This window comes from Pezoporus occidentalis, unplaced genomic scaffold (genome assembly GCF_034315485.1).
Source record: "Pezoporus occidentalis ecotype Australia unplaced genomic scaffold, CSIRO_AGI_Poc_V1 ctg758, whole genome shotgun sequence".
NCBI lineage: Eukaryota > Metazoa > Chordata > Aves > Psittaciformes > Psittacidae > Pezoporus > Pezoporus occidentalis.
The window spans coordinates 1-27,306 of NW_026916113.1; the positions used below are offsets into that span (position 1 = coordinate 1).

At 59.3% G+C, this 27,306-nt stretch overlaps 4 protein-coding genes across 5 annotated transcripts; 1 reads left to right on the forward strand and 3 right to left on the reverse strand.

The window, feature by feature from the left end:
* Positions 1 to 156: 156 nt before the first annotated feature.
* LOC134155210 (synaptonemal complex central element protein 1-like) lies at positions 157 to 6,911 on the reverse strand. Its single transcript, XM_062602129.1, has 10 exons — positions 6,779 to 6,911; positions 4,400 to 4,474; positions 4,212 to 4,259; positions 3,148 to 3,202; positions 1,886 to 1,975; positions 1,744 to 1,807; positions 1,580 to 1,646; positions 541 to 595; positions 351 to 440; positions 157 to 264 (listed from the first exon to the last, which is right to left on the reverse strand). Exons 1-10 carry the CDS (start codon positions 6,909 to 6,911, stop codon positions 210 to 212), a joined length of 732 nt encoding a protein of 243 aa, XP_062458113.1. The 3' UTR covers positions 157 to 209.
* Positions 2,415 to 25,924, reverse strand: IMP4 (IMP U3 small nucleolar ribonucleoprotein 4). 2 transcript variants are annotated; one of them, XM_062602131.1, is made up of 7 exons: positions 25,811 to 25,924; positions 25,570 to 25,702; positions 23,567 to 23,721; positions 22,371 to 22,465; positions 22,217 to 22,287; positions 20,476 to 20,608; positions 2,415 to 2,425 (listed from the first exon to the last, which is right to left on the reverse strand). In XM_062602131.1, exons 1-6 carry the CDS (start codon positions 25,859 to 25,861, stop codon positions 20,484 to 20,486), a joined length of 630 nt encoding a protein of 209 aa, XP_062458115.1. In that variant the 5' UTR covers positions 25,862 to 25,924; the 3' UTR covers positions 2,415 to 2,425; positions 20,476 to 20,483. The 2 variants fall into 2 exon arrangements, with proteins under 2 accessions (XP_062458115.1, XP_062458116.1); XM_062602132.1 differs by lacking the exon at positions 2,415 to 2,425 and adding an exon at positions 8,192 to 8,201.
* MON1B (MON1 homolog B, secretory trafficking associated) lies at positions 11,860 to 16,544 on the reverse strand. The gene is made up of 4 exons (XM_062602134.1): positions 15,944 to 16,544; positions 13,304 to 14,132; positions 13,063 to 13,210; positions 11,860 to 12,063 (listed from the first exon to the last, which is right to left on the reverse strand). The coding sequence occupies exons 1-4, from the start codon at positions 16,542 to 16,544 to the stop codon at positions 11,884 to 11,886; spliced, it is 1,758 nt and encodes a 585-aa protein (XP_062458118.1). The 3' UTR covers positions 11,860 to 11,883.
* On the forward strand, positions 18,475 to 20,434 carry LOC134155212 (tyrosine-protein phosphatase non-receptor type 18-like). Its single transcript, XM_062602133.1, has 3 exons — positions 18,475 to 18,623; positions 20,179 to 20,244; positions 20,324 to 20,434. The coding sequence occupies exons 1-3, from the start codon at positions 18,488 to 18,490 to the stop codon at positions 20,407 to 20,409; spliced, it is 288 nt and encodes a 95-aa protein (XP_062458117.1). The 5' UTR covers positions 18,475 to 18,487; the 3' UTR covers positions 20,410 to 20,434.
* Positions 25,925 to 27,306: the final 1,382 nt, after the last annotated feature.

Consider the following 27,306-nt stretch of genomic DNA (forward strand, 5'->3'; position numbering starts at 1 on the left):
CAGGTCCCTCCTATAGTGGGAGGTGGCAAAATGGCGGCCGCCTGTGGAGGCGGCCATGTTGGGGATGCCTCCTGAGCTGCCATAGAGACACGGAAACGGGGTGGGAAGGGGGGGTTAGAACGTTTATTGGGGGGCGTGGTGACGTAAGAGGTGACGTAGGGACGTATGGGGGGGCTATAGGGGACCTATGGGTCCCCCCCCTTCACTCCTCACTCGCGCTGAGCCTCCATGGGGCGCTGCAGCTGCTCCAGCTCCTGGGCCAACCTAAAAGGGGGCGGAGTCAGAGGGAGAGGGGGCGTGGCCACGTGGTTCCCAGTGGGCGGGGCCTGTTTGGGAGGGGCGGTACCCACCTGTCCCGGCGGCGCTGGCAGCTCTGACGCCGCGCAAGCTCCGCCCCCAGGCGCTGCCCCGCCCACTCCGCCTCCTGCTCAACCAATTGGCTGTGGAGGGGGGGGCGGAGTCAATGGGGGGGAGAGGGAGGGGCAAGGAACACAATGGGCGGGGCCAAGCGCGGGGTGGGCGGGGCCTCCAGGCACTCACATGGCCACGAAGGCTTCGGGGCCCAGCTCCTGCTCGGCCTCCAGCAGGCGGCGCTCTGCAGGGGGCGGGGCTTGTTAGCTTGGGGGGGGACCCAGGGTGGCAATGGGGGGGGACATGGGTTCAATGGGGGGGGACATGGGTTCAATGGGGGGCCATGGGTTCAATGGGGGGGTCCATGGGTTCAATGGGGGGGACATGGGTTCAATGGGGGGGCATGGGTTCAATGGGGGGCCATGGGTTCAATGGGGGGGACATGGGTTCAATGGGGGGGCATGGGTTCAATGGGGGGCCCACGGGTTCAATGGGGGGGTCCATGGGTTCAGTGGGGGTCCATGGGTTCAATGGGGGGTCCATGGGTTCAATGGGGGGTCCATGGGTTCAGTGGGGCAGGCCATGGGTTCAATGAGGTGGGCCATGGGTTCAGTGGGGGTCCATGGATTCAGTGGGGGGTCCATGGGTTCAGTGGGGGGTCCATGGGTTCAGTGGGGCAGGCCATGGGTTCAGTGGGGGGTCCATGGGTTCAGTGGGGCAGGCCATGGGTTCAATGAGGTGGGCCATGGGTTCAGTGGGGCAGGCCATGGGTTCAATGAGGTGGGCCATGGGCTCAGTGGGGCGGGCCATGGGCTCAGTGGGGGGTCCATGGGCTCAGTGGGGCAGGCCATGGGTTCAGTGGGGCAGGCCATGGGTTCAGTGGGGGGTCCACGGGTTCAGTGGGGCAGGCCATGGGTTCAGTGGGGCAGGCCATGGGTTCAATGAGGTGGGCCATGGGTTCAGTGGGGGGTCCATGGGTTCAGTGGGGCGGGCCATGGGTTCAATGAGGTGGGCCATGGGTTCAGTGGGGGGTCCATGGGTTCAGTGGGGGGTCCATGGGCTCAGTGGGGCAGGCCATGGGTTCAGTGGGGCGGGCCATGGGTTCAGTGGGGGGTCCATGGGTTCAGTGGGGGGTCCATGGGTTCAGTGGGGCAGGCCATGGGTTCAGTGGGGGGTCCATGGGTTCAGTGGGGCAGGCCATGGGTTCAGTGGGGAGTGTGGGGCTCACCCTGGCTCAGCAGCTTCCCCATGGCCTCCTCCAGCCGCTCCAGTTCAGCCTCCAAGTGGGCGGGGGCCTGCAGGGGGCGTGGCCATGGTGTAAGGGGCGGGAGCTACGTGGGGGCGTGGCCATGGGGGCGTGGCCACGTGGTGGAGGGGGGGCGGGGCCCTCACGTGCTCCTCCCGCAGCCGCTTGTGCTGCTCCATGAGGTCCTCGAGCTGCCTCCAGAACTGCTCCCTGTGTTGGGCCACGTGGGGGTGCCGCGTGGGTCACGTGACCGCTGTCAGCTGCCCCCGTGCCTCACGTGACCCCCACCTGTGTGCCCGGCGCTGCAGGCGGAGGCGGCTCCGCTGCTCCCCGGCCCCGGCCACTTCCTGCTGCCGGGTCAGGCAGCGGCCCCGGTGCCTGCGGGGCCAGGGGTCAAGGGTCACGGGGTCAAGGGAGAGGTCAGACTGGGTCAAGGGGTCAAAGATCACAGGGTCAAGGGGAGGTCACCAGGAGGTCAGGGGACAAAGCTCAGGGGATCATGGGGGTCAAAAGTCACGGGGGTCACGAGGCCAAAGGTCACGGGGTCAAGGGGAGGTCACCAGGAGGTCAGGGTACAAAGCTCAGGGGGTCCTGGGGGTCAAAGGTCACAGGGGTCAAGGGTGAGGTCGGAATGGGTCAAGGGGTCAAAGATCACAGGGTCAAGGGGAGGTCACCAGGAGGTCAGGGGGCAAAGCTCAGGGGGTCAGGGGGTCAAAGGTCACTGGGGTCAAGGGCGAAGCCGTAATGGGTCATGGGGTCAAAGATCACAGGGTCAAGGGGAGGTCAGCACGAGGACAGGGGGCAAAGCTCAGGGGGTCAGGGGGTCAAAGGTCATGGGGGTCAAGGGCGAGGCCATAATGGGTCATGGGGTCAAAGATCACAGGGTAAAGGGGAGGTCAGCATGAGGTCAGGGGACAAAGCTCAGGGGGTCCTGGGGGTCAAAGGTCACAGGGGTCAAGGGTGAGGTCGGAATGGGTCAAGGGGTCAAAGATCATAGGGTAAAGGGGAGGCCACCACGAGGTCAGGGGACAAAGCTCAGGGGGTCATGGGGTCAGAGGTCACAGGGTGTCAAGGGCAAGGTCAGACTGGGTCAAAGGGTCAACGATCACAGGGTCAAGGGGAGGTCAGCAGGAGGTCAGGGGACAAAGGTCAGGGGTCAGGGTCAAAGGTCGTGGGACCAATTGGAGGCCAGCAGGGGTTAGGGTGTTGATGGTCATGGGGTCAAGGGGGAGGTTGTAAAGGGTTAGAGGTCATGGGGGCAGGGGTTAGCAGGGGTCAAGGGTCAATGGGGTGAGAGCACTTGGGATCAGTAGGAGAGTGGGGGGTAGGATTGAGGGGTCAACGGGGGTCAGAGGTCAGTGGGGTTTTTGGTGGGGTCAGAGGTCACCAGTGGTCACCTGATGGATGGGGGGGAAGTGTCAGGGTTCACCAGGGTGTGAGGGGTTACCTATGGGGTCAGAGGTCATCTGGATGTCAAGGGTCAGCGGTCACATGATGTGTTCGGGGGGGTGGGGTGGTCATTGGAGGACCCCCTGGCCCCTCCCACTCACCTTTGACCTTTGGCCTCCACCTCCTCCCTGCGCAGCCGTGCCACCCGCAGTGCCCCTGGGGGGGGGGACAATGAAGGGACCCCCCAAAACCCCCCTTGAGCCCCCCAAAACCCCCCTTTGAACCCCCCACCCCCCCTTGACCTCCCCAAAACCCCCATTGAACCCCACAAAACTCCCCTTGACCCCCCAAACACCCCAAAAACCCCCCAAAAACCCCCATGACCCCTCCCAAACACCCCCTTGAATCCCCCATTTGAGCCCCACAAATCTCCCTTGAACCCCTCACAACCCCCCTTGACCCCCAAAACCCCCTTGACCCCCAAACACTCTCTTGACACCTCCCAAACATCCCCTTGAATTCCCCCATCCACCCCCTTGAGCACCCCCAACCCCCCCCGAACCCCCCCAGCCCCCCTTGAACCCCCCAAACACCCCCTCGACCTTCCACCCCCCCTTGAACCCCCCCAAACCCCCCCTTGACCCCCCCCAAATCCCTCTCTTGACCCCCCCAAATACCCCCTTGAAACCCCCCAACCCCCCGTGAATGCCCCCAAAGCCCCCATTGACCCCCACAAAACCACCCTTGAACCCCCCCAAACCCCCCTCTTGAACGCCCCAATCCCCGCTCTATACCCACCAACCCCCCCTTTCCCCCCCAAATCCCCCTCTTGAACCCCCCATCCACCCCCTTGAAACCCCCCAAACCCCCGCTTTACCCCCCCAGATACCCCCTTGAAACCCCCCAACCCCCCGTGAATGCCCCCAAAGCCCCCCTTGACCCCCACAAAACCCCCCTTGAACCCCCCCAAACCCCCCTCTTGAACCCCCCAAACCCCCCAAACCCCCCTCTTGAATCCCCCCAAACCCCCCTCTTGAACCCCCCAAACCCCCCAAACCCCCCTCTTGAACCCCCAAACCCCCCTTGAAACCCCCCAAACCCCCGCTTTACCCCCCAAATACCCCCTTGAACCCCCAAACCCCCTTTACCCCCCCCTTGAACCCCCCCAAACCCCCCCTTGTTCCCCCCCCCCAGACCCCCCACTGGCCCCAGCCCATGGCCTCACCCTGCTTCTGCTGCCAGAGCCCATCCAGCGCCGCGCGCCGCTCCTCTACTGCAGCCAGCCCCCAAAAGCAGGGAGTTTCACCCCAAAACAGAGTCCCCATTGAACACCAGGGTCCCCCAAACACCGGGTCCGGGTCCGGGTCCCCCCCCATTGATAAGGTCCCCCCCATAGATGGGGTCCCCACTCACGCTGCTCCAGGTGCCGGCGCAGCCCCGCGCTGTGACCCTGCGCCTCCGACAGCTCCCGCGCTGCGGCCTCGCGTGCTGGGGGGATGATGATGGGGATGATGATGATGGGGATGGGGATGATGGGGATGGGGATGATGATGATGGATGGGGATGATGATGATGGGGATGGGGATGATGGGGATGGATGGTGATGGATGGTGATGATGGTGATGGATGGATGGTGATGGATGGTGATGGGGATGGGGATGGATGGTGATGATGGATGGGGATGGATGGTGATGGGGATGGATGGTGATGATGGATGGGGATGGATGGGGATGGGGATGGATGGTGATGATGGATGGGGATGATGGATGGGGATGGATGGGGATGATGGATGGGGATGGATGGGGATGATGGATGGATGGTGATGGTGGTGATGGTGATGATGATGGATGGTGATGTATGGTGATGATGGATGGGGATGGATGGGGATGATGGATGGGGATGGATGGGGATGGGGATGGGGATGGATGGGGGTGGGGATGGGGATGGATGGTGATGATGGATGGTGATGGATGGTGATGATGGATGGGGATGGATGGTGATGATGGATGGGGATGGATGGGGATGGATGGGGATGGGGATGGATGGTGATGATGGATGGGGATGGATGGTGATGATGGATGGGGATGGATGGTGATGATGGATGGGGATGGATGGTGATGATGGATGGGGATGGATGGGGATGGGGATGGATGGTGATGATGGATGGTGATGGATGGTGATGATGGATGGGGATGGATGGGGATGGGGATGGATGGGGATGATGGATGGTGATGTATGGTGATGATGGATGGGGATGGATGGGGATGATGGATGGGGATGGATGGGGATGGGGATGGGGATGGATGGGGGTGGGGATGGGGATGGATGGTGATGATGGATGGGGATGGATGGGGATGGATGGTGATGGGGATGGATGGGGATGGGGATGGATGGTGATGATGGATGGTGATGGATGGTGATGATGGATGGGGATGGATGGTGATGGGGATGGATGGTGATGATGGATGGGGATGGATGGTGATGATGGATGGGGATGGATGGTGATGATGGATGGGGATGGATGGTGATGATGGATGGGGATGGATGGTGATGATGGATGGGGATGGATGGTGATGGATGGATGGTGATGGTGATGGGGATGGGGATGGGGATGGATGGTGATAATGGATGGGGATGGATGGTGATGATGGATGGGGATGGTGATGGGGATGGATGGATGGTGATGGATGGTGATGGGGATGGGGATGGATGGTGATGATGGATGGGGATGGATGGTGATGGGGATGGATGGTGATGATGGATGGGGATGGATGGTGATGGGGATGGGGATGGATGGTGATGGGGATGGATGGGGATGGGGATGGATGGTGATGATGGATGGTGATGGATGGTGATGGGGATGGGGATGGATGGGGATGGATGGGGATGGATGAGGATGGATGGGGATGGATGGTGATGATGGATGGGGATGGATGGGGATGGATGGTGATGGGGATGGATGATGATGGTGGTGATGGTGATGGTGATGGTGATGGGTGGTGATGGATGGTGATGGATGGTGATGGGGATGGGGATGGATGGGGATGGATGAGGATGGATGGGGATGGATGGGGATGGGGATGGATGGGGATGGTGATGGATGGTGATGGATGGGGATGGATGGGGATGGATGAAGATGGGGATGGATGGGGATGGTGGTGATGGATGATGATGGATAATGATGATAGATGATGATGGATGATGATGATGATGATGGTGGATGATGATGATGGATGAAGATGGATGATGATGATGATGACGGATGAAGATAGATGATGATGGATGATGGTAGATGACGATGATGATGATGATGATGGATGGATGATGGATGAAGATGGATGATGATGATGATGATGGATGAAGATAGATGATGATGGATGATGGTAGATGACGATGATGATGGATGGTGATGGATAAAGATGGATGAAGATGGATGATGATGATGATGATGGTAGATGAGGATGATGATGGATGGTGATGGATAAAGATGGATGAAGATGGATGATGATGATGAATGATGGTAGATGAGGATGATGATGGATGGTGATGGACAAAGATGGATGAAGATGGATGATGATGATGAATGATGGTAGATGAGGATGATGATGGATGGTGATGGATAAAGATGGATGAAGATGGATGACGATGATGCTGCTAATGGATGATGGTGGATGATGATGATGGACGGTGATGGATGATGACGATGATGACGATGATGCTGCTGATGGATGATGAAGGACAGACACCACAGGGCCAGACAGAGGGACCCAGAGGGGGGTCCCCATCACTCACCCCGGTGCAGGCTGCGGATCTGCGCCAGCAGCGCCTCCGGCCGTGGTCCCCCGGCCATGGGGGGATGGAGGGGAGCTGGGGACGGACACACGCACGCGTACGTGTAACACGCATACATGTAACACGCATACATGTAACACACATGTAACACACATACATGTAACACGCATACGTGTAACACACACATGTAACACGCATACATGTAACACGCATACGTGTAACACACGTGTAACACACATACATGTAACACGCATATATGTAACACACATACATGTAACAAACATACGTGTAAAACACATACATATAACACACATATATGTAACACGCATACATATAACACGCACACGTGTAACACACGTGTAACATACATGTGACACACATACGTGTAGCACATACATGTAACATACATGTAACACACATACATGTAACAAACATACGTGTAACACACATATGTGTAACACAGACACGTAACATGCATATATGTAACATGCATACGTGTAACACACATACGTGTAACACACATACATGTAACAAACATACATGTAACACATACGTGTAATGCATACATGTAACACGCATATATGTAACACGCATACGTGTAACACACATACGTGTAACACACATACGTGTAACACACATATATGTAACACACATACGTGTAACACACATGCAACACACATACGTGTAACACACACACGTGTAACACACGTGTCCCTGGGCTCACATGGGCACACACGGGATCACACGTGTGCCTCACCCAGCGCCTCGGCACCGTCCATTGCTGCAGCCTGAGGGGACAATGGGGACAACGGAGACAATGGGGTCAGTGGGGACAATGGGGACATGGGGATAATGGGGATAATGGGGACAAGGGGGATATGGGGTCAATGGGGATATGGGGATAATAGGGACATGGGGACATGGGGATAATGGGGACAATGGGGACATGGGGATAATGGGGACATGGGGATAATGGGGACATGGGGACAGGAGGACAATGGGGACAGAAGGACAATGGGGACATGGGGACAGAAGGACAATGGGGACATGGGGACAGGAGGACAATGGGGACAGGAGGACAATGGGGACATGGGGATAATGGGGACATGGGGACAATGGGGATATGGGGACATGGGGATAATGGGGTCAGTGGGGACAATGGGGACAATGGGGACAATGGGGACATGGGGATAATGGGGTCAGTGGGGACAATGGGGTCAATGGGGATAATGGGGACACAGGGACAATGGGGTCAACGGGGACATGGGGATAATGGGGACATGGGGACAATGGGGACAGGAGGACAATGGGGATAATGGGGACAATGGGGACATGGGGATAATGGGGACAATGGGGACATGGGGTCAATGGGGTCAGTGGGGTCAATGGGGACATGGGGTCAATGGGGACAATGGGGGGTCAATGGGGTCAGTGGGGTCAATGGGGACAATGGGTACGATGCCCCCCCATATCCCCTCTTCCTGACGCTCTCCATCACATTCCCTCCATCTCCCCCCCATTTCCCCCCTTCTTCCCCCCCTTTGTGCCCCCCATCCCCTTTCCTCCCCATCAATGCTTCCCCCCTTTCCCCCTTGCCTTCACCTCCATCCCCGACCCCCTTGTCCCCCCTTTCTCCCTTGTTCCCATTTTACCCCCTTTGTCCCCATTTCCTTCCCTTTTGGCCCCCATTTTCTCCCCATTTCCCTCTTCCTTGGCCCCTTCCCCTCCACTTTGCCCTTTTCCCAGCCCCATTTCCAGCCTGTTCTCTCCCCCTTTCCTGCCCCTTTTCCACCCCCTTTTTCCCTCATTTTATCCCATTTTCCTTCATTTTATCCCATTTCCCCTCATTTTATCCCATTTTCCTTCATTTTATCCCATTTCCCCTCATTTTATCCCATTTTCCTTCATTTTATCCCATTTCCCCTCATTTTATCCCATTTTCCTTCATTTTATCCCATTTTCCTTCATTTTATCCCATTTTCCTTCATTTTATCCCATTTTCCCTCCCCCTTTCCCCTCATTTTCCTTCATTTTATCCCATTTCCCCTCATTTTATCCCATTTTCCTCCATTTTATCCCATTTCCCCTCATTTTATCCCATTTTCCTCCATTTTATCCCATTGTCCCCATTTTCTGCCCCATTTCCCCTCCTTTTTCTCCCCATTTTCCCCCATTTTCCACCCTTTTTGCCCCATTTCCCATCCCCATTTTCCCTCCCCTTTTCCCCTCATTTTCCTCCATTTTCCACCCGTTTCCCCCATTTTCCCCCCTTTTTGCCCCCGTTTTCCATCCCCATTTCACCTCCATTTCCCCTCATTTTCTCCCATTTTTCCCCCTTTTTACCCCTATTTCATCCCCATTTCCCCTCCATTTCCCCCCCATTTTCTGCCCCATTTCCCCCCATTTCCCCCCCTTTTTGCCCCATTTCCCACCCCATTCCCCCTCCCCTTTTCCCCCCATTTTCCTGTCCCTTTTCACTCCATTTCCCCCCATTTTCCCCCCATTTCCCCCCCTTTTTGCCCCATTTTCCTCTCCCCTTTCCCACCTCCTCCCTGTCCCCTCCTCCCGCCATTTTCTGTCATGGCCGCCCCCCATCTCCTCCCCTTCCTCCCCCATTTCCCCCCCCCATTTCCCCTCCATTTTCTCCCCCCTTTCCTGTCCCCTTTCCTCCCTCTTTTCCCTCCCCTTTCCCCCCCGTTTTCCACACTTTTTGCCCCCATTTTCCTGTCACCTTTTCCACGTTTTTCATCCCCCCCCCCGCCGCCATTTTGTCCCCTGTCCATGCACCGATTCCTGTTTCCTCTTCCCCCTTTCCCCTCCATTTCCCCTCATTTTATCCCCATTTCCCCTCATTTTATCCCCATTTCCCCTCATTTTATCCCGTTTTCCTCCATTTCCCTTCATTTTCTGCCCCATTTCCCCCCCCATTTTCCATCACCTCCTCCCTGTCCCCTCCTCCCGCCATTTTCTGTCATGGCCGCCCCTCACCTCCTCCCTCCTCCTTCCCCCATTTCCCATCCCCATTTCCCATCCATTTCCCCTCATTTTCTCCCCATTTTCCATCCCCATTTTCCACCCTTTTTGCTCCCGTTTTCCATTCCCATTTCCCCTCCCCTTTTCCCCTCATTTTCTCCCATTTTCCTCCATTTTTTACCCTTTTTGCCCCCATTTCCCACCCCCATTTCACCTCCATTTTCCCTCCCTTCCCCCCCCCATTTACCTATATTTTCCACACTTTTTGTGCCCATTTTCCACCATTTTTGTGCCCATTTTCCATCCTTCTTGCCCCCATTTCCCATCCCCATTTCACCTCCATTTTCCCTCCCCCTTTTCCCCCCATTTTCCACCCTTTTTGTGCCCATTTTCCACCCTTTTTGCCCCCATTTCCCACCCCCATTTCACCTCCATTTCCCACCCCCTTTTCCCCCATTTTCACCCTTTTTGTGCCCATTTTCAATTCTTTTTGCCCCCATTTCCCATCCCCATTTCTCCTCCCCTTTTCCCCTCCCCTTTTCCCCTCATTTTCTCCCCTTTTCCCCCCATTTTCCACCCTTTTTGCCCCCATTTTCCTGTCACCTTTTCCACGTTTTTCATCCCCCCCCGCCGCCATTTTGTCCCCTGTCCATGCACCAATTCCTGTTTCCTCTTCCCCCTTTCCCCTCCATTTCCCCTCATTTTATCCCCATTTCCCCTCATTTTATCCCCCTTTCCCCTCATTTTATCCCGTTTTCCTCCATTTCCCTTCATTTTCTGCCCCATTTCCCCCCCCCCATTTTCCATCACCTCCTCCCTGTCCCCTCCTCCCGCCATTTTCTCTCATGGCCGCCCCTCACCTCCTCCCTCCTCCTTCCCCCATTTCCCCTCCATTTACCCTCATTTTCTCCCCATTTTCCATCCCCATTTTCCACCCTTTTTGCTCCCGTTTTCCATTCCCATTTCCCCTCCCCTTTTCCTCTCAATTTCTGCCATTTTCCTTCAGTTTTTACCCTTTTTGCCCCATTTCACCTCCATTTTCCCTCCCCTTTTCCCCTCGTTTTCCTCCATTTTCCACCCTTTTTGTGCCCATTTTCCACTCTTTTTCTGCCCATTTCCCCCCCTTCTTGCCCCCATTTCCCATCCCCATTTCACCTCCATTTTCCCTCCCCTTTTCCCCCCATTTTCCACCCTTTTTGTGCCCATTTTCCACCCTTTTTGCCCCCATTTCCCATCCCCATTTCACCTCCATTTTCCCTCCCCTTTCCCCCCCATTTTCCTATATTTTCCACACTTTTTGTGCCCATTTTCCACCATTTTTGTGCCCATTTTCCACCCTTTTTGCCCCATTTCCCATCCTCATTTTCCTTCCATTTCCCCTCCCCTTTTCCCCTCGTTTTCTCCCCTTTTCCTCCATTTCCACCCTTTTTGTCCCCATTTCCCATCCTTCTTGCCCCCATTTCCCATCCCCATTTCACCTCCATTTTCCCTCCCCTTTCCCCCCATTTTCCACCCTTTTTGTGCCCATTTTCCATCCTTTTTACCCCATTTCCCTTCCCCATTTCACCTCCATTTCCCCCCCTTTTCCCATTTCCCACCCCTTTTCCCCCCATTTTCCTCCATTTTCCACCCTTTTTGCCCTCATTTCCCATCCCCATTCCACCTCAATTTTTCACCCCCTTTCCCCCCCATTTTCACCCTTTTTGTGCCCATTTTCCACCCTTTTTGCCCCCATTTCCCACCCCCATTTCACCTCCATTTTCCACCCCCTTTCCCCCCATTTTCCACCCTTTTTGCCCTCATTTTCCACCCCCTTTCCCCCCATTTTCCACCCTTTTCCCCCCATTCCCCCCCCTTTTCCTCCATTTTCCACCCTTTTTGCCCCCATTTCCCACCCCCATTCCACCTCAATTTTCCACCCCCTTTTCCCCCCATTTTCACCCTTTTTGTGCCCATTTTCCACCATTTTTGCCCCCATTTCCCATCCTTTTTGTGCCCATTTCCCCCCCATTCCACCTCCATTTCCCCCCCTTTTCCCCCCATTTCCCCCCCTTCCCCCCCCCCCTTTCCCCCCCCATCCCGAACACAAGCAATGGCTCCCCCCGGCCATGGTGCTTTATTCCCCCCCCCGTTCATCCCTCGCCGTCGGCGCCGTCGGTGCGGGCCGCGGCACAGTATGGCGCGGGGTAGCGGATGAAGAGCCAGTCCTCCTCCTTCTTGAGCCAGCGCAGGAGCTTGGTGAGCACCGCGATGGCGCCCGCCTTGCTCACCAAGGGGCTGAAGCAGCCGTAGAGCTCGAACTTGGGGGTCACCTGCGGGAGCAGCGCCGGCGTTAACCGGGGCCCAGTGATGGCACCAACCCCGTTAACCTGGTCCCTAATGATGGCATCGACCCCGTTAACCTGGTCCCTAATGATGTCATCGACCCCGTTAACCTGGTCCCTAATGATGGCATCGACCCCGTTAACCTGGGGCCCAATGATGCCATCGACCCCATTAACCTGGGGCCCAATGATGGCATCGACCCCGTTAACCCTGGTCCCTAATGATGGCATCGACCCCATTAACCCTGGTCCCTAATGATGACACCAACCCTGTTAACCCTGGTCCCTAATGATGCTCCCCCCAACCCCGTTAACCCTGGTCCCTAATGATGGCACCAATCCCATTAACCCTGGTCCCTAATGATGGCATCGACCCCATTAACCTGGTCCCTAATGATAGCACTGACCACATTAACCTGGTCCCTAATGATGGCACCGACCCCATTAACCTGGGGCCCAATGATGCCATCGACCCCATTAACCTGGTCCCTAATGATGGCACCAACCCCTTTAACCCAGGTCCCTTATGATGGCATCGACCCCGTTAACCCTGGTCCCTAATGATGGCACCGACCCCGTTAACCCTGGTCCCTAATGATGGCATCGACCCCATTAACCTGGTCCCTAATGATGGCACCGACCCCATTAACCCTGGTCCCTAATGATGGCACCGACCCCATTAAGCCTGGTCCCTAATGATGGCACCAACCCTGTTAACCCTGGTCCCTAATGATGGCACCGACCCCATTAAGCCTGGTCCCTAATGATGGCACTGACCCCGTTAACCCTGGTCCCTAATGATGGCATCGACCCCATTAACCTGGTCCCTAATGATGGCATCGATCCCGTTAACCCTGGTCCCTAATGATGCCCCCCCCCCATTAACCCTGGTCCCTAATGACGGCACCGACCCCGTTAACCCTGGTCCCTAATGACCCCCCCCATTAACCCCGCTCCCTCCCACACCTCCTTTCCCCCCCACCTCACCCATGCCAAGAGCGTCTCCTTCTCGGCCACGTGGTAGAGGAGGCGCAGGGGCCGGTGCGGGCTGTGCACGCGGCTGTGCAGGTAATGGTAGAGGTCGAAGAGCCGCTGCTGCTCCTCCTCGCTGCTGTAGGGCTCCTCCAGCTCGGGGCTACACCCGGGGATGGGGGCATCACCCCCAGCGTCAGACACACAGTGGGGTGCCCCCCCCCAAAACCCCCTTTATTCCCTCCCCATTCCCTACCTTGTAAACTGCGGCAGCTGCTGCATCTCTTCGGGCCCTTCCAAAGGCTTGTAGAGGAAATGCCGGAGCTCGGGAGCGCCGGGGCGAGCGGGGCCGTATCCTGCTCCCCCCTTGACGGCGGCGCTCAGCTCCTGCAGCCACCCTTGGGCCCTCAGCGCCTCTTCCAGCTGCCTCCGGCACCCGGCCGCCGCGTAGAAGCCTTCGCGCTCGGTGGACAGCAGGATGAGCCTCACGCCATGGCCGTCATCACCGTCACCGTCGTCGTCGTCGCCCAGCGTCGCCGCGTAGGCGTAGAAGTACCCGTCAGGGTTGAAGCGGGGCAGGCACACGGGGGTCCACACCTCACCCGCGCCCACGCCGCTCGCCAAGAGGTTGAGCAGGAGATGGAGGTCGCTGGCACACAAACGGCCTCCTTCAGCCAGCACCCGCTGCCGCGCCGCCGTCACCAACCTGCCACCGGCTGCCAGCAAGGCCAAAGCGGGTGCGGGGACGGCGGCGGCGGCGGCGCGGCGCAAGGCGCCGGACAGGGCTCGCCGGAGAGGCGCCGGTAACGGCAAGCACCGGGCGGCCCCCAGCAAGAGGCGACCGTCGGCGGCGGCGCCGGCCAGCAGGCGGTCGAGGACGGCTTCGGCGCCGGCGAGCAGACGGCGGAGGTCGTAGCCGCGGCGGCGGGCGAAGACGCGGCTGATGCCGCCGCGCGTCAGCAGGCTCAGGATCTGCTCGTGCACGAAGGCCAGCTCGCGGCGGAGCTGCGCCGCCGACTGCCGCGTGCGAGACACCGACACCAGCAGCAGCGGGCCCCGCTGCTCGAACACCAGCGTGCGGTCCTCTGGAACGGGAGGTAAGGGACGGGGATTATGGGGGTATGGGGTGGTTGTGGTGTAGAGCGGTGGGGTGGGGTGGGAAGGACCTGAAGGGCATCCAGTTGCGACCATTGGACTGTGTATTAGGGGTCAGTTGTTAGAAGGATGGGTTGTTTTGGGGGGTGTTGGTTGCACCATGGACCCATAGAATGGATTGGGTTGGGAAGGACCTGAAGGGCATCCAGGTCCAAGCGTTAGACCGTGTATTTGGGGTCGGTTGTAGGAGGGGGTGGTTGTTTTGGGGGGTGTTGGTTGTATCACGGACCCATAGAATGGTTTGGGTTGGGAAGGACCTGAAGGGCATCCAGTTGCGACCATTGGACTGTGTATCAGGGGTCGATTGTTAGAGGGGGTGGTTGTTTTGGGGGGTGTTGGTTGTATCATAGACCCATAGAATGGGTTGGGTTGGGAAGGACCTGAAGGGCATCCAGTTGCAACCATTGGACTGTGTATTAGGGGTGGGTTGTTAGAAGGATGGGTTGTTTTGGGGGGGGTTGGTTGTATCATAGACCCATAGAATGGGTTGGGTTGGGAAGGACCTGAAGGGCATCCAGGTCCAAGCGTTAGACCGTGTATTAGGGGTGGGTTGTTAGAGGGGGTGGTTGTTTTGGGGGGTGTTGGTTGTATCATAGACCCATAGAATGGGTTGGGTTGGGAAGGACCTGAAGGGCATCCAGGTCCCCACTGGACTGTGGATTTGGGGTGGGTTGTTAGAAGGATGGGTTGTTTTGGGGGGTGTTGGTTGTATCATGGACCCATAGAATGGGTTGGGTTGGGAAGGACCTGAAGGGCATCCAGTTGCAACCATTGGACTGTGGATTTGGGGTGGGTTGTTAGAAGGATGGGTTGTTTTGGGGGGGTTGGTTGTTGGGCGGGGGGTGTCAGTCATTTTGGGGTTGGTTGTATCATAGACCCATAGAATGGTTCAGGTTGGGAAGGACCTTAAGGTCTTCCAGTTGCAACCATCAGACCGTGTATTAGGGGTTGGTTGTTAGAAGGATGAGTTGTTTTGGGGGGTGTTGGTTGTATCATAGACCCATAGAATGGGTTGGGTTGGGAAGGACCTGAAGGGCATCCAGTTGCGACCATTGGACTGTGTATTAGGGGTCGATTGTTAGAGGGGGTGGTTGTTTTGGGGGTGTTGGTTGTATCATAGACCCATAGAATGGGTTGGGTTGGGAAGGACCTGAAGAGCATCCAGTTGCAACCATTGGACTGTGAATTTGGGGTCTGTTGTTACAAGGGTGGATGCATCGGGGGTCAGTCATTGGGGGGTGTCAGTCATTGGGGGGGGTGGCTGTATTATAGACCCATAGAATGGTTTGGGTTGGGAAGGACCTGAAGGTCTTCCAGGTCCAACCATTATACTGTGTATTAGGGGTGGGTTGTTAGAAGGATGGGTTGTTTTGGGGGGTGTTGGTTGTATCATGGACCCATAGAATGGTTCGGGTTGGGAAGGACCTGAAGGTCTTCCAGTTCCAACCATCAGCCCGTGTATTTGGGGTGGGTTGTTAGAGGGGGTGGTTGTACCTGGGGTCAGTCATTGGGGGGGGTGGTGGCTGTATTGAAGATCAGTTGTTAGAGGGGGTTGTTGTTATGGGGGGGGGATTCGTTGTACCTGGGCTCAGCTGTCAGAGGGGCTGCCTTGGGAGGGCACACTTATGGGGCAGGGGGTTGGGGGGGGGCTCTCCTTTACCCATAGCCACCAATAGGGGCGCTCTCCCTGCATGGCTTTGATGGTGTCGTCCCCCCACCCTACCCCAAAACCCCCCCGTACCAGAGCAGATGGCCCGGATGGCGTTGCCCCCGCTCTGGATGAAGGACACCAAAGCCATCATGACGCCCATGGTGGCCGCCAAGGCCTCCTCGTTGCCGTGCCGGGAGTAGATGGGCTTCCCGGCCTCGCTCAGCACGAAGACGTGCTTGCGGCGGCACCGCCACCCGGCCGCCGTCACGTCCTCGTCAGCGCCGCGCCGGCACCACAGCGACGACGTGGCCGCCGTCACCGCCGTCACCTCTTCCTCCTCTTCCTCCTCCTCTTCCTCTTCCTCCTCCATGGGGGGACACTGGGGGGATCCCGACGCCGCCGTCACCTCCTCCTCTTCCTCCTCCTCTTCCTCTTCCTCCTCCATGGGAGGACACCGGGGGGATGCCGACGGCGCCGTCACCTCCTCCTCTTCCTCCTCCATGGGGGGACACCGTGGGGACGCCATCACCTCCTCCTCCTCCTCTTCCTCCATAGGGGGACACCGCGGGGACGCCATCACCTCCTCCTCCTCCTCTTCCTCCTCCCCATCGCCCGCATCCGGATGCGCCGAGCTCGGGCTCTGGGGGGCTCCATCGCGGTGCACGGGTGGAGAAGAGGAAGGCGTCGCCATGGCGACCTGCGGGCGGGAGCACGTGCGCCTGCAAAGCCACGCCCCCCCCCGTAAGCCACGCCCACAGCCTATGCTCCCTCCCCTCCAAGCCACGCCCCAGGTTTCGACCAATCAGGAGCACGCCCTTGGGCTCACAGGCCACGCCCCCCGTACCCCCCCCCAATTTCTTCCTCTACCGCCCCCATCCCCTCTCGCCCCCCCCCCGCCCTTGGCCCCGCCCACCCGGCCCCTTGGCCCCGCCCACCCGGCCCTGGCCCCGCCCCTTTCCCGCTCACCCCCGCTCCCGCTCCCGCCGCCGCCGCCGCTGGTTCCGGGCCCCGCCGCGCCGCGCGCCCGCTGACGTCACCGCGGCGACGCACCGCCCCTTCCCGCCAATCAGCGCCCGGCTCGGGGAAAGAGGGGCGGGGTCCACCAGCGCCGACCAATCAGACCGCGCGAGGGGCGGGGCCCGGGCTGTGACGCAGCTTTTTTGGCGGGTTCTCCCGTCAGCCCGCGCCGCTTCCCCAAGCCCCGCCCTTTGTGGCGTCACTCGCGAGGGGCGGGGCCAGAGCGCTCCCGCCTCACGTGACCCGGATGTATGGGTCCTCGCTAGCGCCCTATAGGGACCCCAGGGTGACATAGGGGGCTTGTAGGGCACCCTATAGGGGGCTTGTAGGGCACCCTAAAGGAAGCTTGTAGGGCACTCTATAGGGGGCTTGTAGGTCACCCTATGGGGGGCTCGTAGGGCACCAGAGTGGGAGCTTGTAGGGCGCCCTAAAGGGAGCTTGTAGGGCACCCTATAGGGGACTTGTAGGGCACCCGAAAGGGAGCTTGTAGGGCACTCTATAGGGAGCTTGTAGGGCGCCCTATGGGGGGCTTGTAGAGCACCCTATAGGGAGCTTGTAGGGCACCCTATGGGGGGCTTGTAGAGCACCCTAAAGGGGGCTTGTAGGGCACCCTATGGGGGGCTCGTAGGGCACCCTAAAGGGAGCTTGTAGGGCACCCTATGGGGGACTTGTAGGGCACCCTATAGGGGGCTTGTAGAGCACCCTAAAGGGGGCTTGTAGGGCACCCTATGGGGGGCTTGTGGGGCACCCTAAAGGGAGCTTGTAGGGCACCCTATGGGGGGCTTGTAGAGCACCCTAAAGGGAGCTTGTAGGGCACTTTATAGGGGGCTTTTAGGTCACCCTATGGGGGGCTCGTAGGGCACCCTATAGGGGGCTTGTATGGCACCCTAAAGGGAGCTTGTAGGGCACCCTATAGGGGACTTGTAGGGCACCCTATACGGGACTTGTAGGGCACCCTATGGGGGGCTTGTAGGGCACCCTAAAGGGGGCTTGTAGGGCACTCTAAAGGGGGCTTGTAGGGCACTCTATAGGGAGCTTGTAGAGCACCCTATGGGGGCTATAGGGCATCCCCAGAGGCCCTATAAACTTCTTTACCCCCTCTGGGTCCAGTAAGGACCCCACATGTGCTTTAAGAGCACCCCAGATGCACTCAAGGTCCCCCCCACACCACTATGGGGCAGCCCCATGAGCCTATGGGGACCCCCAGCGCTCCCTATAGAGGTTGCAGGAGCCCTATAGGGTCTGTGGCCCCCCCCCCAAAGGTGCTACAGGGACCCCAAGAGGTTCTATAGGGTTAAAAGAGCACCCCCCCCCCCCCGGGGCTATAGGGACCCAGTGGGCGGAGCTTAGCAAGGGGGGGGCGTGGCCTGTGGGCCCCACACTTCCTCTCGAGGGAAAGGGGAAGTGCGAGGAGGAGCTGGGGGGGGAAGGGCAAAGAGCTCGGGACCCTCTGACCCCCCCCCCACATCAGGTGAGTCCAAACCCCATGGGGGGGGGGGGGAGCACGGGACCCCTCGGTCCAACCCCTCCCCCCCCCCCATTATCTCTTCCTTCTTCCCCTCCCCCCCATAGGAGCGCGTTGGACTCTTCCGGGTGCCCCCCCCCCCGTTTTCCTCAATGGACGTCACCTACGCGGTGGTCAACAAGGCGCGAAAAGGGGGCGTGGCCGCAGGGAGAGACCCCGCCCCCTTGGGACGAGGCCCCGCCTCCCCCCTCGGGAGCCCCGGGCGCCGCCCCTCCCCCACGCCAGCCGGTGAGTGTGTGTGGGGGGTGGGGGTGTGACCCTATAGCACCCATAGGACCCCTCCTTTGCCCCATAGGTGCACCCATAGGCCCATTCCCCACCCTATAGGGGCTTTAGGACCCCTCCTTTACCCCATAGATGCACCTCTAGGCCCATTCCCCACCCTATAGGGGCTATAGGACCCCTCCTTTGCCCCATAGGTGCACCCATAGGCCCATTCCCCACCCTATAGGGGCTTTAGGACCCCTCCTCTGCCCCATAGATGCACCTCTAGGCCCATTCCCCACCCTATAGCGGCTATAGGACCCCTCCTTTCCCCCATAGGTGCACCCATAGGCCCATTCCCCACCCTATAGGGGCTATAGGACCCCTCCTTTACCCCATAGATGCACCTCTAGGCTCCTTCCACACCCTATAGGGGCCATAGGACCCCTCCTTTGCCCCATAGATACACCTCTAGGCCCATTCCCCACCCTATAGGGGCTATAGGACCCCTCCTTTACCCCATAGGTGCACCCATAGGCCCATTCCCCACCCTATAGGGGCTATAGGACCCCTCCTTTGCCCCATAGATACACCTCTAGGCCCATTCCCCACCCTATAGGGGCTATAGGACCCCTCCTTTCCCCCATAGGCTCATTCCCCACCCTATAGGGGCTATAGGACCCTCCTTTCCCCCATAGGTTCCCCCCTAGGCCCATTCCCCACCCTATAGGGGCTATAGGACCCCTCCTTTGCCCCATAGGTGCACCCATAGGCCCATTCCCCACCCTATAGGAGCCCTCCTTTCCCCCATAGGTGAAACTATAGGCCCTTTCCCCACCCTATAGGAGCTTTAGGACCCCTCCTTTACCCAACAGATACACCTCTAGGCCCATTCCCCACCCTATAGGGGCTATAGGAGCCCTCCTTTGCCCATAGGCTCATTCCCCACCCTATAGGGGCTATAGGACCCCTCCTTTGCCCATAGGCTCATTCCCCACCCTATAGGGGCTTTAGGACCTCTCCTTTCCCCCATAGGTGCACCTCTAGGCCCATTCCCCACCCTATAGGGGCTATAGGACCCCTCCTTTCCCCCATAGGCTCATTCCCCACCCTATAGGGGCTATAGGACCCCTCCTTTGCCCCATAGGTGCACCCATAGGCCCATTCCCCACCCTATAGGGGCTATAGGACCCCTCTTTTCCCCCACAGGTGCACCTCTAGGCCCTTTCCCCACCCTATAGGGGCTATAGGACCCCTCCTTTACCCCATAGATGCACCTCTAGGCTCCTTCCACACCCTATAGGGGCCATAGGACCCCTCCTTTGCCCCATAGATACACCTCTAGGCCCATTCCCCACCCTATAGGGGCTATAGGACCCCTCCTTTCCCCCATAGGCTCATTCCCCACCCTATAGGAGCTATAGGACCCCTCCTTTACCCCATAGATGCACCTCTAGGCCCATTCCCCACCCTATAGGGGCTGTAGGACCCCTCCTTTCCCCTATAGGTACATCTATAGGGCCCACATCATGCACCCATCGCACCCCCATTGCCCTGACCTCCATCCCCCCACCCCCAGCCTCCAGTGACGTCACCTACGAGGTCGTGACCCCCCCGGAGGACCCCAGCAGCCCCCCCCACCTCGGTGAGTATTGGGGTGGGGGGGGGGGAGGGGTTACCCCATTTGACCCCAGGTGACCCCTTTCCCATCGCCCATCCCATAGGATTCAACACCCGCATCCGGAAGCCCAAAGGCCCCCGGGAGCCTCCGGCCGAGTGGGCGGGGCCTGGCCCCTCCCCCCCGCGTTAATCACGATTAAAACGTTTTAATATCACGATATCAAACCCCTTGGGGGGGGGGGGGGAGGGGACCCCGGGTGGGGGTCAGGGTGCAGGGGTGGGTGCTGCCAGCAGGTGGCGCTTGTGGGCGGTGGCCGTGTATGGGTGCCAGCGCCACTCCACGTCCGCGGCGTCGCCTTGGTCCAGGGTCCCCAAGCGGATGAGGTAGGCTGGGGAGGGGGGGCAATAGGGGATGGTTGGGGTCATTGGGATGGGTTGGGGTCATTGGGGTCGATAGGGGGTGGTGGGGGTCATTGGGGTCAGTAGGGATGGATTGGGGTCAATAGGGGCTGGTTGGGGTCATTGGGATGGGTTGGGGTCATTGGGGTCAATAGGGGTTGGTTGGGGTCCTTGGGGTCAATAGGGATGGATTGCGATCATTAGGGATGGGTTGGAGTCATTGGGGTCAGTAGGGATGCACTGGGGTCAATAGGAGCTGGTTGGGGTCATTGGGGTCAATAGGGGCTGGTTGGGGTCAATGGGGACAGGTTGGGGTCATTGGGGTCAGTAGGGATGGGTTGGGGTCATTGGGGTCAGTAGGGATGCATTGGGGTCAATAGGGGCTGGTTGGGGTCATTGGGGTCAATAGGGAGGGGTTGGGGTCATTGGGGTCAGTAGGGATGCATTGGGGTCAATAGGGGCTGGTTGGGGTCATTGGGATGGGTTGGGGTCATTGGGGTCAAAAGGGGTTGGTTGGGGCCCTTGGGGTCAATAGGGATGGACTGGGGTCATTGGGATGGGCTGGGGTCATTGGAGGCAATAGGGGATGGTTGGGGTCATTGGGATGGGTTGGGGTCATTGGGGTCAATGGGGACAGGTTGGGGTCATTGGGGTCAATGGGGACGGGTTGGGGTCAATAGGGATGGATTGGGGTCATTGGGATGGGTTGGGGTCATTGGGGTCAATAGGGGCTGGTTGGGGTCAATGGGGACAGGTTGGGGTCATTGGGGTCAGTAAGGATGGGTTGGGGTCATTGGGGTCAATAGGTGCTGGTTTAGGGTCATTGCGGTCAATAGGGGCTGGTTGGGGTCAATGGGGACAGGTTGGGGTCATTGGGGTCAATGGGGACAGGTTGGGGTCATTGGGGTCAATGGGGACAGGTTGGGGTCATTGGGGTCAATAGGTGCTGGTTAGGGTCATTGGGGTCAGTAGGGATGGATTGGGGTCAATGGGGACAGGTTGGGGTCATTGGGGTCAATAGGGATGGGTTGGGGTCATTGGGGTCAGTAGGGACGGGGTGGGGTCACGGGGCACACTGGGGTCACTGGGGTCACACTGGGGTCACAGGGGTCACACTGGGGTCACAGGGGCCACACAGGGGTCACACTGGGGTCACTCTGGGCTCACAGGGGTCACTCTGGGGTCACTGGGGTCACACTGGGGTCACAGGGGTCACACTGGGGTCACAGGGGTCACTCTGGGGTCACAGGGGTCATACTGGGGTCACAGGGGTCACTCTGGGGTCACAGGGGTCACACAGGGGTCACACTGGGGTCACAGGGGTCACTCTGGTGTCACACAGGGGTCACTGGGCTCACACTGGGGTCACAGGGGTCACACAGGGGTCACAGGGGTCACACTGGGGTCACTCTGGTGTCACAGGGATCACTCTGGGGTCACACTGGGGTCCCAGGGGTCACACAGGGGTCACTCTGGGGTCACAAGGGGTCACACAGGGGTCACTCTGGGGTCACAGGGGTCATACTGGGGTCACACTGGGGTCACAGGGGTCACACGGGTCACTCTGGGGTCACAGGGGTCACTCTGGGGTCACTCACGCCGCAGCTGGAACCGGGGTCCCACCTCCTCCAGCTCCACCTTGCGGCCGCGGCGCCGGTAAACGTGGTTCCTGTGGGGGTGGGAGGGGTGATGGGGGGGAGGGGTTGTCATGGCGATGAGGACCCCCCCCTCCCCCCCCATCCCAGCACCCACCGGACCAGGATGACGTCATCCTCGTTGGCGAACGTCACCACGCGGCGCGAGTCGGGCCGGGGCACGGGGAAAAGGTGCTTGAGGATGGTCCCGACCTGCCATGGGGGACCCCCATCCCCCAAAAATGGACCCATGGGACCCCCATCCCCCCCCAAAAAATGGCCCCATGGGACCCCCATCCCCCCCAAAAATGGACCCATGGGATTCCCATCCCCCCCCCCAAAAATGGACCCATGGGACCCCCATCCCCCCCAAAAAATGGACCCATGGGACCCCCATCCCCCCCCCAAAAATGGACCCATGGGACCCCCATCCCCCCCCCAAAAATGGACCCATGGGACCCCCATCCCCCCAAAAATGGACCCATGGGACCCCCATCCCCCCCAAAAAATGGACCCATGGGACCCCCACCCAACACCCAAAAATGGACCCATGGGATCCCCACCCCCCCCAAAATGGACCCATGGGACCCCCACCCCCCCCAAAAAATGGACCCATGGGACCCCCATCCCCCCCCCAAAATGGACCCATGGGACCCCCACCCCCCCCAAAAATGGACCCATGGGACACCCATCTCCATTGCCCCCCCCCCATGTTCCTCCCATCCCCATTGCCCCCCACATCCCCATTGTCCCCCCCCCATCCCCATTGTCCCCACATCCCCATTGTCCCCCCATCCCCATTGTCCCCACATCCCCATTGTCCCCCCCATCCCCATTATCCCCACATCCCCATTGCCCCCCCATCCCCATTGTCCCCACATCCCCATTGCCCCCCACATCCCCATTGTCCCCACATCCCCACTGTCCCCCACATCCCAATTGTCCCCCCCATCCCCATTGTCCCCACATCCCCATGTTCCCCCCAACCCCATTGTCCCCCACATCCCCATTGTCCCCACATCCCCATTGTCCCCCCCATGTTCCCCCATCCCCATTGTCCCCATTGCCCCCCACATCCCCATTGTCCCCCCATGTTCCCCCCATCCCCATTGTCTCCCCATCCCCATTGTCCCCACATCCCCGTTGTCCCCCCCATCCCCATTGTCCCCCCCATTGTCCCCCCATCCCCATTGACCCCCCCCCATCCCCATTGTGTCCCCCCCATCCCCATTGTCCCCCCATCCCCATTGTCCCCCCCATGTTGCCCCATCCCCATTCCCCCCCCCCATCCCCATTGCCCCCCCATGTCCTCACCCTGCGCCCCAGGGCCGAGTCGAGGCGCAGCAGCAGCAGATGGGGGGCAGCCAGCGGGGCCCCCCCCAGCCCCCCAACCTCCTGCCTCAGCACGGCGCCGCTCAGCGTGAAATGGGCCGTGGGGCCGTGGGGCAGGTGGCAGAGGCAGAGCCCGTCTGGGGGCGGGGCCTCGTCAGGACACGCCCCCTCCCGAACGAGGCCCCGCCCCTTCCCATCACACCCACCCCTTCTCATTAGCATCAAGCCCTGCCCCTTCTCAATGGGTTCACTGCAATGACAGCGCCTCATTAGCATAAACCACGCCCCTTTTAATAAGCCCCACCCCTTCCCGTAGTCCTTTCCAATAGCATCAACCTCTGCTCTTCCTGTATAAGTTAATTGCAATCAAACCATCCTAGCTTCATTAGCATAAACCCCGCCCCCTTTCTAGTAAGCTCCACCCTTTCCCATAACCCCTCCCATTAGCATCAAACTCCGCCCCTCATTACCCTCATTGCAATCAACCCCCCTGCCAAAAGGCCTCCATTAGCATAAACCCCACCCCTTCTAATAAGCTCCACCCCTTCACAAGCCCCGCCCCGTTATGTAGCCCCTCCCATTAGCATCAAGCCCCACCCATCCCCAATAAGCTTATTACAATAAAACCCGCTCACACAAGCTGCCATTAGCATAAGCCCCGCCCCCTTAGCAACTAACCCCACCCCTTAACAAGCCCCGCCCCTTCCCGTAGCCCCTCCCATTAGCATTAAACCCCGCCCCTTCCTTTGGTCCCGCCCATTAGCATCCACCCCCACCCCTTTTTTATCGCCATCAACCCCCTCTGCCTCCCTCCCACAAGCCCCGCCCCCTAGCATCAAGCCCCGCCCCATCCCCAATAGGCTTATTGTAATCAAACCTGCTCCCACAAGCCTTCATTAGCATAAACCCCTCCCCTTAACAAGCCCCGCCCCTTCCCGTGTCCCCTCCCATTAGCATCAAGATCTTTCCCTATACACCTATTACAATCAAACCTGCTCCCACAAGCCTCCATTAGCATAAGCCCCGCCCCTTAGCATCAAACCCCGCCTTTTCCCCCATAGCCCCGCCCCTTAGCAACAAACCCCGCCCCTTCCCCATAGCCCCTCCCATTAGCATCAAGACCTTCCCCTATCGACCTATTGCAAACCCGCTCCCTCAAGCCTTCATTAGCATAAGCCCCGCCCCTTAGTATCAAACCCCGCCTTTTCCCCATAACCCCGCCTCTTAGCAACAAACTCCGCCCCTTCACAACAAACCCCGCTCCTTCCCCATAGCCCCTCCCATTAGCATCAAGACCTTCCACTATAGACCTATTACAATCAAACCTACTCCCACAAGCCTCCATTAGCATAAGCCCCGCCCCTTAGCATCAAACTCCGCCCCTCCCTATAGCCCCGCCCCTTCACAACAAACCCTCCTCTTCCTTTGGCCCCTCCCATTAGCATCAAGCTCTTCCTTAATAGACTTATTGTAATCAAACCTGCTCCCACAGGCCCCCATTAGCATAAGCCCCGCCCCTTAGCAACAAACCCCGCCCCTTCCCGTAGCCCCTCCCATTAACATCAAGCTCTTCCTCTATAGACCTATTGCAATCAAACCTGCTCCCACAAGCCTTCATTAGCATAAGCCCCGCCCCTTCCTTATAGCCCCCCCTTAACATCAAGACCTTCCCCTGTACACCTATTACAATCAAACCCACTCCCACAAGCCTTCATTAGCATAAGCCCCGCCCCTTAGCAACAAACCCCGCCTTTTCCCCATAACCCCGCCTCTTAGCAACAAACTCCGCCCTTTCACAACAAACCCCGCCCCTTCCTTTGGCCCCTCCCATTACATCAACCTCCTTTCTTTATCACCATCACCCCCCCTCCCTCCCACCCCCCCTTCAAACCCCGCCCCCCCCTTTCAAACCCCGCCCCCTTTCCCCACATACGGCCGAGGCCCCGCCCCCTTTCCCCATATACGGCCGAGGCCCCGCCCCTCACCGGGCCTCCCGCGGGTCTCGTGCAGCAGCACCAGGTCGGTGACGCCGGCGCCCCGGCACGCGGCCACGAGCGCCCCGAGCTCGGCGTGGCCCCGGTTCATGCGGCGGGCGCCGGGCAGCAGCAGGCACAGCTCCTGTGGGGCGGGGCCAAGGGGTGGGGGGGCGTGGTCACAACGGGACACGCCCCCTCCCTCCCCTTTTATCCATATATGGTCTTTTATCCCCATTGAAACCCCGCCCACCTTCGCGAAGAGCCGCAGGCGGACGCTGGGGTCACGTGACGTCGTCACCATCACCTTGGGCGGCTCTAGCCCCGCCCACCGGTACTCGTCGTCATGGTTACCGGGTGACTCTGCGAGGGGCGGGGCGAAAGGAAAGGAGGCGGGGCTTGTCCAAGCCACGCCCCCCCCCCCCCCTTCCATTGGATGTAGGGGGATTTCAACAGCGTTTTGGGGGGATTTCAAGGGGATTTGGGCAAATTCGGGCTCGGAGACCCCCAACCTTTACTTAGGGGGTGCTGCCCCCTTACTTAGGGGGTGCCCCCCATATATTTAGGGGGTGCCCCCCAAACTCACCCCCCCCCGGCGCCTCGAGCTCCAGCTCCTTCTGCAGCTCCAAGGCCTCGCGCCGCAGCTCCGTGGGGAGCAGTTGGTTCTCTGCAATGGGGCGGGGGTCAGATGGGTCCATCCCCCCCCACCCCTGCCCCATAGATCCCCCCCTCAGACCCCCAAACCCCCTTCCCTGTGCCCCCAAACCCTCTTTTGACACCCCCAAACCCCCTTTTGACTCCCCCCATAGCCCCACAAATGGTCTCTCCCATCCCTAGGCCACCCCCCCCATAGAACCCCCCCAAACCCCCTTTTGACACCCCCCATAGCCCCACAAATGGTCTCTCCCATCCCTAGGACCCCCCCCATAGAACCCCCCCCAAACCCCCTTCCCTGTGCCCCCAAACCCCCTTTTGACACCCCCCATAGCCCCACAAATGGTCTCTCCCATCCCTACCCCCCTCCCATAGAACCCCCCCAAACCCCCTTTTGACACCCCCCATAGCCCCACAAATGGTCTCTCCCATCCCTAGCCCCCCCCATAGAACCCCCCCAAACCCCCTTTTGACACCCCCAACCCCCCCACAAATGGTCTCTCCCATCCCTAGCCCCCCCCATAGAACCCCCCCCAAACCCCCTTCCCTGTGCCCCCAAACCCCCTTTTGACACCCCCCAAAGCCCCACAAATGGTCTCTTCCATCCCTAGCCCCCCCCATAGAACCCCCCCCAAACCCCCTTTTGACACCCCCAACCCCCCCACAAATGGTCTCTCCCATCCCTAGGCCCCCCCCATAGAACCCCCCCCAAACCCCCTTTTGACACCCCCAAACCCCCTTTTGACACCCCCCATAGCCCCACAAATGGTCTCTTCCATCCCTAGCCCCCCCCATAGAACCCCCCCCAAACCCCCTTTTGACACCCCCAAACCCCCTTTTGACTCCCCCCATAGCCCCACAAATGGTCTCTCCCATCCCTAGGCCCCCTCCCCATAGAACCCCCCCCAAACCCCCTTTTGACACCCCCCATAGCCCCACAAATGGTCTCTCCCATCCCTAGCCCCCCCCCCCCAGAACCCCCCCCAAACCCCCTTCCCTGTGCCCCCAAACCCCCTTTTGACACCCCCAACCCCCCCACAAATGGTCTCTCCCATCCCTCCCCCCCCCCCATGGGACCCTACCCCCTTGCCCCAT

Excerpts from the sequence above, each read along its gene's own strand:
- MON1B (XM_062602134.1), bottom strand. The coding sequence starts at position 16,544 with ATGGCGACGCCTTCCTCTTCTCCACCCGTGCACCGCGATGGAGCCCCC. Across the intron at positions 13,211-13,303 it reads CAGCTGCCGCAGTTTACAAG|CCCCGAGCTGGAGGAGCCCT; the intron begins GTAGGGAATGGG and ends CCCCGGGTGTAG. Across the intron at positions 12,064-13,062 it reads AGGAGACGCTCTTGGCATGG|GTGACCCCCAAGTTCGAGCT; the intron begins GTGAGGTGGGGG and ends CTGCTCCCGCAG.
- IMP4 (XM_062602131.1), bottom strand. The coding sequence starts at position 25,861 with ATGGTGACGACGTCACGTGACCCCAGCGTCCGCCTGCGGCTCTTCGCG. Across the intron at positions 25,703-25,810 it reads GCCTGCGGCTCTTCGCGAAG|GAGCTGTGCCTGCTGCTGCC; the intron begins GTGGGCGGGGTT and ends CCCGCCCCACAG. Across the intron at positions 22,288-22,370 it reads GATGACGTCATCCTGGTCCG|GAACCACGTTTACCGGCGCC; the intron begins GTGGGTGCTGGG and ends CCACCCCCACAG.
- LOC134155212 (XM_062602133.1), top strand. The coding sequence starts at position 18,488 with ATGGACGTCACCTACGCGGTGGTCAACAAGGCGCGAAAAGGGGGCGTG. Across the intron at positions 18,624-20,178 it reads CCCCTCCCCCACGCCAGCCG|CCTCCAGTGACGTCACCTAC; the intron begins GTGAGTGTGTGT and ends CCCCACCCCCAG. Across the intron at positions 20,245-20,323 it reads CAGCAGCCCCCCCCACCTCG|GATTCAACACCCGCATCCGG; the intron begins GTGAGTATTGGG and ends CCCATCCCATAG.
- LOC134155210 (XM_062602129.1), bottom strand. The coding sequence starts at position 6,911 with ATGTATGCGTGTTACATGTATGCGTGTTACACGTACGCGTGCGTGTGT. Across the intron at positions 4,475-6,778 it reads GATCCGCAGCCTGCACCGGG|CACGCGAGGCCGCAGCGCGG; the intron begins GTGAGTGATGGG and ends TCATCCCCCCAG. Across the intron at positions 265-350 it reads TGCCAGCGCCGCCGGGACAG|GTTGGCCCAGGAGCTGGAGC; the intron begins GTGGGTACCGCC and ends GCCCCCTTTTAG.